Source organism: Bubalus bubalis, chromosome 13 (genome assembly GCF_019923935.1).
Source record: "Bubalus bubalis isolate 160015118507 breed Murrah chromosome 13, NDDB_SH_1, whole genome shotgun sequence".
Lineage (NCBI taxonomy): Eukaryota > Metazoa > Chordata > Mammalia > Artiodactyla > Bovidae > Bubalus > Bubalus bubalis.
In genome coordinates, this window is record NC_059169.1 from 67859244 (window position 1) to 67873310 (window position 14067).

The 14067-nt window shown below is 42.3% G+C and overlaps 1 protein-coding gene across 43 annotated transcripts in view; it reads right to left on the reverse strand.

Moving 5' to 3' along the window:
* Positions 1 to 334: 334 nt before the first annotated feature.
* Positions 335 to 14067, reverse strand: part of LOC102393852 (phosphatidylinositol 3,4,5-trisphosphate 3-phosphatase TPTE2) — a 60857-nt gene continuing 47124 nt past the window's right edge. For all 43 annotated transcript variants that reach the window (XM_044926779.2, XM_044926781.2, XM_044926780.2 and 40 more), the window contains 4 exons: positions 7769 to 7860; positions 3953 to 4048; positions 2602 to 2672; positions 335 to 611 (listed from right to left, as the gene is read on the reverse strand). In XM_044926779.2, the coding sequence (XP_044782714.2) occupies positions 509 to 611; positions 2602 to 2672; positions 3953 to 4048; positions 7769 to 7860 (362 nt within the window). In that variant the 3' untranslated portion in view covers positions 335 to 508. The remainder of the gene's footprint in view (positions 612 to 2601; positions 2673 to 3952; positions 4049 to 7768; positions 7861 to 14067) is intronic.

Sequence of the window (14067 nt, forward strand, 5' to 3'; positions counted from 1 at the left end):
CATTCTGATCGTTGTTAATAGTTTGTAAGTCAAATAGAGGGAAGAAATTACCTTCATTTCTTCCCTCTATTTGACTTACAATTCTTACCTTCTAACATCTGAAGTTACAGATGTAAAACAAAGCAGGGAATAAATACTTACCCAGAAATATATAAGTAAATGAAACAAACCCACAGTATTAGGGGAAAACTGCAGTCTTTAAATCTTATTTTGGTAGGAAAGTTTTATTTGTAAGTTCTTAAAAGTGATAACTAATGTTCTGTGTACTGTTTCAAACTTAATATAGACGAAAACTCTGTGTGATGTATAGTCCTTCCAAAAAAAAATACTGCCATTGACATTCTCCCTTGTATATATTTAATAGATTTCTCAAGAACATATGTACATGTATGTAAATATAAGCATATCAGCAAGGACATAGGTTTAAAAGATATATGTAGCAAGAATTGGGAAGAACATGATTCTAGCCTAGAAAGGGAACTATACTTAATCAGATACCAGGAACAACTTAAATGTCATCAAAATATACCTCGACTGCAAACTGTGGACTGTAAGCTTTCCATGCTTTTATTTTATGGGGATTATCCAATTCACTTCTTGAAAGATAAAGCCTAGAATAGAAAAAAAATTTTTTTTTACATTTTATTTTAGGGCTAACAGAAAAGCCATGCTGTGGGGCACCCTTGTTTTAAAGCCTCGCTGGCTACCATCAGTCTCAGTTCCTCTGCATCTAGTTAGCTTTCTAAGCTCAACTCTCTATTAAGAGAGAAAAATATCATAACCTTGAATAACAGCGTGCCACTGATTCTTTTAATATTGCCTTTGGAATTAACATCTGTATTTAATAAATTGCTGTGTGACAAATCAGACTGGATGTGTATTAAAACCCAGTATAAACAAGTGTCTTTTTAAATTATGAAGTGGGCATTTTGGATGAATTAAGTCTTGTAGTACAAACAGCTTCACCCAGTAGTATGGAAATCTAAATGTTAAATCTTGAGGAACTATATAAAAGTGAGAAAAAGTGATGGAACTTGTTGCCTCTCATACAGCTATGGTGTTTTAAAGGAAAAAAGTGTCCCTCAGCAAGAACCGCTTTGCAGAAGTAGCACCAAGTGAAATTCCACCTAGATGTCAATTCTGAGGGATTTTGCTCATGTTATGAGTCAAAGTTTTCCATCTGTAAACATCCAGGGGGGCTTCCCTGGTGGCTCAGTAGTAAAGAATCTGCCGGCCAGTGCAGGAGACTTGGCCAGCCAGGAAATTTAACATTTAGATTTCCTTACTACTGGGTGAAGCTGTTTGTATTACGAGACTTAATTCATCCAAAATGCCCACTTCATAATTTAAAAGACACTTCGATCCCTGGGTTGGGAAGATTCCCTGGAGAAGGGAATGGCAACCCACTCCAGTATTCGTGCCTAGAGAATTCCATGGACAGTCCATGGCGTTGCAAAAAGTTAGACACAACTGATCACAAGCACATCCAAGGGGAAAAAAATCTGGTAAAGTTCCGTCACATCTAAAGTTCATTCTATCGCAATCCACTAAGTGTGTGTGTGCGTTGTAGGTATATTGTTGCCTTCCTGGAACTTGAGGTGGGACGAGAGGGCATCCACATTTGAAGAAAAGGCTAGAATTGTATGTCAGGAGAACTATCAACTCAGGCCATATATAATCACAACCACTTCTTCAAAACTCCTGTACGATTTTTTGTATATTGTTTTTCCCTGGATGGGATGGGATGGTGATACCAATCTCAAACTTTCAGCACCACAGGACAAGAGAAGTGGGGAACTTCTAGATGTAGGAATGAGGTTCAGATATGATAGAGGTTCTTTGGCATAATCTTCAAATCAATAGATTATCCAATTTATAGTTATTAGAACACTTTTTATGGGAGACTATTCATAATTTTTTTTAAGCTGTCTTCATCAGTACTTACTGTGGATTATAACTTCTGACCTAAATATAGAAGTGTAAAATAGAAGTGTGTCAGCCAGCTTTTAAACCAGCCGAAGCCTCCCTGGGTGATGCCTTACTGTGGCGTAGAATGTGGTATTGATTGGTCATCAGTAAGTCAGCATGTACTGGGGACCTGCCATATCTGAGGTGCTCAACACACTCATATTGAACTTTCAGGGGAAGGACTTGTTACCAGTCAAGATCTGGTTACAGGATGTTTTATAACACAGTCCTACGGCATGGGTCTTGAGGATAATGCAACAGTGGATCTCAAGAATAGCCATATTTTTAAAACACCCAGATCACAATAAATAAGGCAGTGAAAACAGGGACTCAAAAGAACTTTTTGTTGGTATCTATAAATTGGGTTTGGGTAATTAGCAAAAGACTTGTCAGGGACTTCCCTGGTGGCCCAGTGGTTAAGAACCTGCCTTAAAATGCAGGTTCGATCTCTGGTCGGGGAACTAAGATCCCACATGCCACGGAGCAGTCCCACAGGTTGGCAGCTAAGCCTGTGTGCCACAATTAAGACCCAACACAGCCAAGTAAAATAACTTTAAAATAAAGGCTTGTTATTATCCCTTATGTAGTCATTGGAGACTAAGCTGTTTCTACTGGATTATGCCATGGCCATACCTGTTATTTCGTATAAAAGACATATGGAACCAGAAGAAGAATGCACAGTTTTCGTAGTATTTAGGAAGAGCCTAAAAAGACATGGTTTTAAACAACGATTAGTTCTTGGTATCCATGTAACTGTGAAAAATAGTCATTCCAGAGGGATTAAAATTCCTTCCTTTATTCGTTTGTGTTCATCAAATAGTTGTAGTTATTCAAATGCAGCACTTCTAGTCAACATTATATTCAAGACACCTAGGAGGAGACTTTAAGCGATTACCGTTCCTTTCTCTTGCCGTTTCCAGCAAAATTTTCAAGGAAATGTATTTTCTCTATGATAGATATTTATAAATTTAGACACTGGTATTTTAATCAGGTTTGGATAGCGCTAAACAGAATCTACTAAGGACTATGCCAATTTCTGCCCCAGTGTATCATCCATTTTTACAAAGAACAGCTACATTAGATAATTAACCACTATCGATAATGATGATAGAAATAGCTAAAATTTCAAAAAGGGCTTTCATCTCATGGGCCTGAAAATCACAAAGGCCAGATAAAACCAACATCCCCACATTAGCGCTTCTGCTTAGAGACCACTGATTAAGAGAACTCAGACTGGCTCCATTACTCGAGGGGAACTTTCCAGGTCACCTACTTCAACACATTTACCACTTCAAACTTAGTAAGTTCTCCCCAACAGGGAGCAAGCAGGGGATGGAGGAGATAAGCTTTAAACTGAGCAACACAGTTATCCGTTGGCAGTTCTGGTTGATGATGATATAGGAAAATGAACTAGCAATTGAGGCTTAGAAGTTTACTATGTACAGAATACTGCCATATACAGAATCAGACATTTGCTAACTGGTCAACATAATTATACCCTCATGATAATGTACTGACAGCGGCAGACATTATATTTCATAAATATTGGATTAAATATACTATTTTAAATGAATTATACCTCAATTACGAGGAAAGCAAAACCTCCCTCCCTTTAAAGTATTTTATAAGTTATGGGGAGAAATGTGTTTCAAAGATACAAAGCAAAAATATGATCACTGCTATGTAGTAAGACATACATTGTTTTGTTTTTAACATCCTGGTTTTTGTATTTTTTTCTTACTCGAAAATGAACACATGCAAATTGTATAGAATTTAGAAAGCAAGGGAAAAGGGTTTCCTTACATATTTTCTTATTTTAAAAAATTCTTTATAGTAATCTGACTTGTTTTCTTCCCCTCCCCGACTTGGGGTTGACATTGCCTGTCATCTCGCTTATTGGGAATTATAGCCAAGGAGATCCCAAATCAGAAGCATTCACAAGACTAGATGAGATGAACAGCATAGGTTGTTCTTAATTACTCACCGAAGAAGAGAAAAATTTCACTTTGACCTCATCATACAGAGGTGGGCACTTAGAGAGCAAGAGTATTACTCTGTCTGTTTCAGCATCATGAAATATCTGGATGAACACATAGAATTCAGAATTATCAACCTGATAATGAGCCAACAGTGAAGTTCATGTTCGCTTATTGCAGCTTCTAATATTTAATCAAGTACTCTTGGTCTCATAGCTCAGTGACTACATGTATAAACATTAATCTTTAAAGTTTCAATACTGTTGTTTACATTTTTAATAGGCCAATGTGGTTGAAGGTTACGGGGCAGCACTGTTGAAAAGTACAGTATCCTGTTTTCCATTAGACTTCAACTAAGTTAACATTACTGCTGAATGTCTATCATCTGCTTTTCAAATACTGAGAATACATTAGAAGTTCAGTTTTAAAGCTAGTATGCACATTCAAAAAGCAATGCCTAATGGGTCACATTTTACAAAAGATGTATTTGCTGATGGGATTATTGGTCTTGTCTGTAGCAGACAGCTGGATGGAAGGACCAAGGATAGGCCAAGTTTCTGGAATGAACGACTTGGATGCTATACTATTTCTTTGTTCCTGATACACCCTTGGGTGAGGGTGGCACCCACAGGGGGAAAGGTCTGTGCTTGGTCCTGTGAAAAAAAAAATACAAAAGGAAGTGCAGACTCTGATGATGCTTCCGGGAGTTAAGCACGCAAGGAACAATAGCAGAATGGCAGGTAATCATGTGTCAAGCTGGATGATAAAGACTGAGGGTGCCGTTATGGGCTCAGGGAGGTTAACAGGAGGTGAAGAATGAGAGCGCTTCCCTGAGGAGGCAGACGCTGAGCTGGGCACAGAAGGATGTGTGTTGGTGAAGAGGAGCACCGAGGCAGGATCAAGATGGTGGAGGAGGAGGGTGCCCAGCTCACCGGCCCCCACGGACACACCAAAACTACAACTACCTATGGGACGACTCTATGAATGACCTGAAGACTAGCAGGACAACTCTGCTACAACTGAGGATATGAAGAGAAAACCACGCTGAGACAGGATGGTAGAGATGGGTGGTCTTAGCAGACCCGTACACCCAGCTTGACTACTACCCACAAGTGGGAGGGGGCTCACCAATGTGGAAGTTCTCCCAGTGGAAAGGAGGGGTTCGAGCCCCTCTCATCAGGCACCCCAGCTCTGGGGAAGATGAGCCCCCAGAACATCTGGTTCCAAAGACCAGCAGGGCTTATATCCAGGAGAGCAGGAGGGCAGTGGGAAATGAAACTCCTGCTCTTCTGACCAGAGACATATTAATACGTCCTCTGCTACCCAGATGTTATTGATCAGAGACGTTTCAATATTCACTTACACGATAAATGACCGGCCACAGGCATTAGTTATCTGCAGAAATCCCCCTGTTCATAACGTGTTAAAGGCCATGTGCACAAACTCCCTCACAAGGAGCCCCAGTGCAGAGGCTGTACTTCAAAAGGTGCCCTGGCCAAATGTGAAGTACGTGTATAAACTTCAGGGTGAGTGCCCCAGGGGCAGAAGCTTCCTCTGGAGAACAAAGTGCTGGCAGGCATTGTGTGAAAAATTCCCTCTCCGCCTAGCTGACCCAGCGTGGTGGGTGCCACTTCAAACGTCTGCCATCTACCTGGCTAGCACCACGCGCCCCGCCCCGGTGTTCTCTTGCAGACCCGCCCTGCCCCACGTGCTCACCCCAGCGGCCAGTCCTCCAAAGCACCTCCCACCCTAAGGGACCACGCTCATCCCATCACGACCGTATCTGCAACTGATGTGGCTGGGCGCCAAGCCAGCCGCACTGAGGCCCGCCCTGCCCACCAGTGAACCTGCAGCAGCCGTGGCCAGGCCTCACAGGCAGCCGGCCTGGGGGCCAGCGCCATCCACTCGTGTGTCTGCAGCAACGGTGGCACCACACAACACACAGGCACATGCAGCCCACTAAAAACAGCCCTGGCTCTGGTGACGAGCCGGGATTGCTCTTCTGGGTCCCATAGGAAACCTTCTACCTAAGGCCACTTCTTCAAACCCAGATGTCGGTGATCCACCTAACACATAGAAACAAACTCAGAGTCAGGGAAAATGAGGAGATGGGAATGTCCCAAATGAGAGAAAAAGACAAGACCTCAGAAAAAGAACCAACAAAATGGACATAAGGAATCAACCTGATAAAGTATTCAAAGTCATGCCCATAAGGAAACTCAGACTTGGAATAAGAATGAACGCAGTAAGAACTTCAACAAAGGGATATTAAAAAGAGCCAATCAGAGCTAAATACAATCACTGGAAGTAGCAATACTTATATCAGACAAAATAGACTTCAAAACAAAGGCAGTAGAACAGCTATGTGTAAAAGAACATTTTCTAACACCCTGTACAAAAATAAACTCGAAATGGATTAAAATCTAAATGTAAGACCTGATACTATAAAACTCCTAGAGGAAAACACAGGCTGAACACTCTTTGATGTAAATCGTGGCAATAATTCTTTGGATTCCTTGGATCTGTCTCTTAAATGAAAGGAAACAAGCAAAAAGAAATGAATGGGACCTAATTAAACCTACATGCTGCTGCTGCTGCTGCTAAGTCGTTTCAGTTGTGTCCGACTCTGTGTGACCCCATAGACGGCAGCCCACCAGGCTCCCCTGTCCCTGGGATTCTCCAGGCAAGAACACTGGAGTGGGTTGCCATTTCCTTCTCCAATGCATGAAAGTGAAAAGTGAAAGTGAAGTCGCTCAGTCGTGTCCGACTCTTCGCGGCCCCATGGACTGCAGCCTACCAGGCTCCTCCATCCGTGGGATTTTCCAGGCAAGAGTGCTGGAGTGGGGTGCCATTGCCTTCTCCGAACATACATGCTCTTGCCCAGCAAAGCACACTATCGAGAATATGGAGACAACCAAAACGGAGAAAATATTTGCAAATGATTTGACCGATAAAGGGTTAATATCCAAAATATATAAGCAGCTCCTGCAACATTAAGCAAAAACAAAAAACCAAAACAAGCAACCTAATTAAAAAGTGGGCAGAAGACCCGAATAGACATTTTTCCAGCGGACATCCAGATGACCAACAGGCACATGAAAAGATGCTCAACATTGTTAACCACCAGATAAATACAAACTAAAACCACAATGAGCTATCATCTCAAGCCCATCAGAATGGCTGTCATCAAGATGAAAAATAACAAATGTTGGTGAGGACGTGGAGAAAAGTGAAACTTCAAACACTCTTGGTGGAAAAGTAAGTTGATGCAGCCACTGTGCGAACAGCATGGAGGTTTCTCAAAAAACCAAAAATATAAAACTATGACCCAGCAATCTACTTCTTGGTATATATCTGGGGAAAAAAAAACATTAATTAAAAAAGATACATGCACCCCAATGTTCACAGCAGCATTATTTACAATTGCCAAGATATGGAAACAGGTGATTTTCATGGGCATTGAAATTTCAGAATCAGTGCCATGTAATACAATGACCAAGAAGAACAGGACATGGCTAAAAGTGACCAGAGGCATGAATTTAAAACTCTGATAGGTTTCTGGGAACATGCTTAGCATCTATGGAAAAGTGAAGGGCAAAGCACCACTCTGAACCAAAAGTGTATTCTGGAAAACACCCTGAAAACAATTTTGAACAATCAGTTTAACTCCTGACTCACATCCAAACCCAGGGACACCAAGTTGGATGGTAACCAGAAAGCAACATGGCCTTTCCCTGTGGTGATAAATGGTTTGGGGAGGTCAATGTGCTGATTTGAGATTTAAAACAAACACCAGACTTTTCAGTTCACGTGCTTTCTCTTACCCTACAGTTTTTGGAAGCAGAACAGAAAAAGACAGTCTTTCGTTGCATTATTATTTGTACTTTTAGATCATGTCCATTGCCTTTTCCAACACCTGAATGAAATTAAAAATTTAGACTGGTTAGAGCAAAGATCAGAATGTCTAAAAATCAACAATATGGATTAGAAAGAGAAAAAATGAACCCAGCTAACAATGTGTTAATATTGAATCATTTGGATCTTGCCTGGATTTTGTCTTTGAAAGACAAAGCTTCAATCCAATTCCGTCCCCTAAGGCAGAGTTTATAAGGCTGGAGGGAAAAAAACCCGAAAAACAAAAAGGACACAGTTCAGCTTCTAAGACTTAGAATCTTACTGCTCACCTATCTAGCAAAAAAAAAAAAAAAAAAAAAAAAATTAGGGAACGGGACTTGAAACCTTTCTTACTGATGTGTAGCTTTCTTCAGATTTCCAATCATGATGTTTCTTAATAATAAACTAAAATTCCTCTTGCCTTAATTTAAGTCCAGTTTATACAAAACACAGGATAGCTGTATCCAAACATTCCTGCTGTGTTCACTATATATTTAGAAACAAATGGTTTTTTGCCCCACTCTTGTTTTTTTTTTTTCCCAATTTAATTGACCCACTTATTTTAGTATTTCCTCAGAGTTGGTTTCTCAAGCCTCCAATTAACTTTTCTTGCTTTTGTTTCAATCCTTCATATTTCAAAAATGCACAGAACCAAAGGTATAGAACTAAAACAAATATTCTAACAAAGTCATTTATCGATCATTCTTGATTATTTTCTCATATTGTTTCATGTTCATTTAATGTTGTTCTCACTAACACTGAAATATTCATTTGTCATTAGGAGTCATGGCTTTGCCTCAGTTCTCTCTGTCATATCCAGTTGCAGAATTTGTTTCAACTAATATTAACTAGAATTCAGGAAATGCAGAGCTAAACGTTAAGACATTTATCAAGTGACAAGGGCATTGTTTTATGAGCTTGAATTCCCACACATTAAAAAGTTTTAAAATACTGTAAGTATATCACATGATTTAAAAATAAAATATAAAGAAGATGAAGAGTCTCCATTTCACCTATCCCCCACCTGTTTGGTTTGCCAGCTCCAATAGATAACTATTAGTTTCTATTTTTATGTATAATCAAATATATTTTCTCTGAGTTTTGTATGTTTTATACGTGTATATACGTACAAACAGGGCTTCCCCAATGGCTCAGCACGTTAAAGAATCCAGTGCAGGAGACGCAGGAGATGTGGATTTGATCCCTGTGTTGGGAAGATCCCTGAGAGGAGGAAAAGGGCAACCCACTCAAGGATTCTTGCCTGAAAAATCCCTTAGAGGAGCCTGGAGGGCTACAGTCCAAAGTATCACAATGAGCTGGACATGACCGAGCAACTAAGCATCATGCATACAAACATAAATATATATATATATATTGTGTTACAGAAATTGTTGCATACCATAGCACTGTCCTGTACTTGTACTTTTTTTAACACATCAAAAATCTTATTTAACTTATTAAAAAAAGAAAACAGTCAAATGTTGTAGTTGGTTCAAAGTACTGCATTCACGGGCAGATAAGGAATGATGAAATTAATTTACAAATAGATACAAAACAGGTCAATAAGCAATTTCATTCTACTAGACACAACTAATTTGCATTTCTATCCCCAAAATAATTTGCATTATCATCAGTTTTCTATGACTTAGAGTTGTAAAATAGCTTAAAGACCACGAGCGGTGAAGACAACCCTGGAGAAGATACAACCCTGGAGAAGATCTCTGTCACTTTTTCCTGACAGTCTTCCCACTCTCTCTCTGTTATGATCATAATCTCAAAGGAAGATTATTCTTTAGAGTTTTTACAGGATTTTCTCCCTTGTTCTTTCATTTGATACTCCTCTACCTCCTCACTGTGTTTAACTTGCTCTGTCTCTATGAAATGAGGTGAATCAGTTACCTATCCTGGTCTTGAAGGCGTGGCCTTGTGTGGAAGCATCCCTACCCAGTCTAGGTGTGCCCAGTGGCTTTGGTGGGACAGCTGGACCTGAAGTGAGCGTGGGTCCCATCTCCCCCTGAGATGCTCTGGGAGTCTCCACCTTGGTGGGAGGTGGGGCTGGAGATGGAGAGGCTACAGCCAAAGCCAGGCGCGACCCTGTGTGTGTGTGAATGAGGGAGATGGCAGTAATCTTTGCCTTGGTTTGGGACACATCAGGGGCTCAAGGGCTTGTGTGCATGCATGCTAAGTCTCTTCAGTCGTGTCCAACTCCTTGGGACTCCATGGACTGTAGTCCATCAGGCTCCTCTGTCCATGGGATTCTCCAGGCCAGAACACTGGAGTGGGTTGTTTCCCTTCTGCAGGGCATCTTCCCAACCCAGGGATCAAACCCATGTCTCTTATGTCTCCTGCACTGGAGGAATTCTTTACCACTAGTGCCCCACGGGCTGGGGGCCACAATTCTATGCTGGTTTCACGTTTTTTCCCTGGTGCGAGGCTGGGTCAGGCTAGAGAGGTTGGTGCCTCACTTCTGGGCTGGTTTCTGTCTCACCAGCAATGTCAGTCACTGCGCTGGAGTAGCTTTGCTCCTCCTAAATGTGGGTAGCAACAGAGTACTGGCCAAGGTTGCCTTCTCCCTGGTCAGAGTTTTCAGGCTGCTGCCTCGGTTGGGATGGTGTATTAGCCACCACTTTGCTGTTTAAGAGCAGGGGTCTCAGTGTTTCACAGCCTCCCCTCAGCCCCACTGGCTTTCAGGCCTGCTAAGGGGATACAAAAGTGTGACTGACACTTAGCTAATATAGAATCAGACGCATCTAAGCGTTCCAGCATCATTTGTGTTCTGGTATGTGAGTTACCTCTCTACTAACATTTTCAATTCCACAGACCACAGTGATCTGTTATTTTCAAGCTATACCATTCCACAAACAGATGCAGGATGACTGTGTAATGATGTGGTGAGTCGGTCAATTTGAAGCTGATAGAATGTCATTAGCGTTGCTTTAATAGGATTTAGTAGTTTTTTAAAAAACTGATTCCCAGGTAATGACTAAAGATAATTAAGTTAGTATTGAATTTTGCATAGAATGGTAAATTGCAAATCAATAAAACCACTAATAAAAATAAAATATTAAAAAAAAAAAAACCCAACCAGCCAAGGGGACCCATCTTCCTGGTGTCAGACCGCGAGCTGGGGTGCAAATCAAATCCCTCACTCCTCCAGGAGAATCCCCAAGCCCATGACACCAGCCCCCTCCTCTTCTGGGTCTCCCACCAAGGGTGTAGGTCTCAATCAGATTGCTTCTCCTCCCTTCCTGCCAGACTCCAGAATTGTTTTCTTTACAGACTTGGCTGTAGAAGAGCTTATCTACCCCGGGTTGCTCCGCAAGGAGTTGTATTTTTGACGTGTTCTTGGTGGGGGGTAGGGACAGGTAAACTCAGCACCCTCCTACTCTGCCATCTTGATCTCCCTCAAAGGAAAGAATTCTTATTCCAAATGAGGGCTGGTGTCCCTGGGTTTGGCCTGCTTATTTACGTGGGCACAGCAAGAATTTTAGCATGCCAGGCATGCCTTAAGTCAGCACTGCCAACCAAGTCCCACATTATAAGAAGAGCTGTAAAGGGCACAAGCTTCTGTCTGGAAGCCTCTGTGAGGGGTCTCAAAGTAGACTTTTAAAATCCACTACTTTATGTTAGCCTGAGAAGTGAAGTGAAAGTCGCTTAGTCTTGCCCAACTCTTTGCGACCCCATGGACCATACAGTGCATGGAATTCTCCGGGCCAGAACACTGGAGTGGGTAGCCTTTCCCTTCTTCAGGGAATCTTCCCAACCCAGGGGTCGAACCCAAGTCTCCGTATGGCATGCAGATTCTTTACCACTGAGCCACCTGGGAAGCCCTGAGACGAGGAAACTAAACCCATAAATCTCTCCACCGGTTTTTGCCCTGCAGTGCTTATAAATTTGCATTAGTTCCAGATCTACACTTGACAGTTTTAACAGTATCTCCACAGAGGTTAAGTAAAACTCAAAATATTAAGAGCCGTCCACAGTCTTAGGATATGATATCAGACTGAGACAATCTATGAAATGCTAGAACTTATTAAAACCATTTTCAAGCTTAGCATTTTGAGAAATGATTCCTCTTCTCATGGTTCATGTTCGAGCAATGCATCAAAACTCCATCAGACTAAATGTCTATTTGCTTGTTTGGAATAGCTTCATACTCACAGAGGTGTGTATAGATACTGTTACAGGCATACCTCAGGGATACTGTGGGTTTGTTTCCAGACCACTACAACAAAGTGAATATTGCAATAAAGCAAGTCACGTGAATTTTTCTGTTTCCCACTGTATATAAAAATGTATATTTACACTGTACTGTAGTCGATTTGTCTAAAAAAACACTACATAATTCATTAAAAAAAAGATTTGATTGCCAAATAGCTAAAAAATGGTAACCATCATCTGACAATGCAGAATTGTCACAAACCTTTAATTTGTAAAAAAAAAAAAAAAAAAAAAAAAGCAACTTCTGTAAAGTGTGATAAAGGAAAGCACAATAAAATGAGGTCTTCCCGGATTCTCATCATGAACCAAGAGGGCCCTGAGGGAGACGAGACACGCAGGTACAAACCAGGCTCTCACGCACCAACTTGGTTTTATGGCTGAGTTTAAAATTCCGTGAGAAAGCAATTGCTCCACCAGCCCCTGGGTTGCCTCTCACACTGCAGAGGAGAGCAGTGTGGCTCTTTCTGCAGGGAACCATGGGGAGTGAGCCACCCCTGTCCCCTCCCGCCCACGAGCCTGGCTTCACCCCAGGGAAGTCTGAGGGCAGCTGGCATTCCGAGCGAGGCTCCACTCCAGCCCTGTCCCTCATTCATCACACACACATGAGACAGTCAGAATGACCTGTAAAGAACTCTAGCCCACAGAGCCTCCTCACAAACAGCTACTCCTTTATACACAGAGGCAGGCTTGTGCTGGAACAGGCTGGGTTTCCAGGGTCTGCCTGTGCAACGCTTGTTTGGACATCTAGACCAAAATTGCCCACAGAACCCCTGCTGCTGGGTTGAAGTTTGTTTCCAGAAGCCAGAAACCCACGTGATCTGCTTGTGGTTGGCCCTCAGCTCCTCACCACCACTAGGAGGTGTGGTGGGGACGCGGGGGTGTGTGGGTAGGGAGGGAGGAATATATAAATAATCTGAGAAAAAGCTTTTTCTATTTAAATAATTGTAATTTTTTTAACTATGCAATTTTTACATATATTTTGAAGGAGTCTCTTATTTCTGAAGAATTGGATGAAGCATTAAAAAAATGTCTAGAGAGTATTTTAGTGAAGTGTTAGTCGCTCGGTTGTGTCCAACTCTTTGTGAGCCCATGGACTGTAGCCCACCAGGCTCCTCTTTCCATGGGATTTTCCAGGCAAGAATACTGGAGTGGGTTGCCATTTCCTCTTCCAGAGGATCTTCCCAACCCAGGGATCAAACCTGGGTCTCCTGCACTGCAGGCAGATACTTTACCATCTGAGCGTCCAAGGAAGCCCTGATACGGGGGGAAATTGCAGGCAAAAGGAGAAGAGTGTGGCAGAGGATGAGATGGTTGGATCATCAACTCAATGGGCATGAACTGGAGTGAACTCTGGGAGATAGTGAAGGACAGGGGATCCCAACGTGCTGCAGTCTATGGGGTCGCAAAGAATTGGACATGACATAGAGACTGAACAGCAACAACAGAGAGGATTTTGTGTGACTCCTCAGAGGACTAAAAACACTGGGCTGTCTGAGTGGAGACTAGCACCTCTGGCCCCACACCACCCAGAAGAGTCTAGCACCACTGGGTGCTCAAGCTGGTGATGCTTTCAGGGATCAGAGCCAGAAACGTCCGCTCCTGGCAGCCCCATCCCTTCCACTGAGGGGTCCCTGTCTCCTGCCTCCCTGAGACTGAGCTGTGCAGGAAAGCCAGGCAGGTGAGAGAGAGAAATAAAACACAGGGCTTGACCTCTATTCCTCTCCCCCTCCTTCAAGTCCCAGAGATGAATGATCCGACCAGTCTCCCAGGGCGATGGCAGGTCCCTGTCTTTCTCCTTACATTTTTAAAAGGATTTTTACTCCCAGTGAGAACTGGTAAGAGCTAGGGTACTGAGAGACAGGCCCCCAGAGACCAGGTGTGTCCCAACCCTTTTCTGTGTTCCTATAGGTTCAGGGAAGGAAGACCCAAGCACTGTCCCCGCAGGAAACTTTCCAACTCTGCCGTCAGCTCTCCATTCATGTACATCCCTCTCCTTTGTTTACCACTC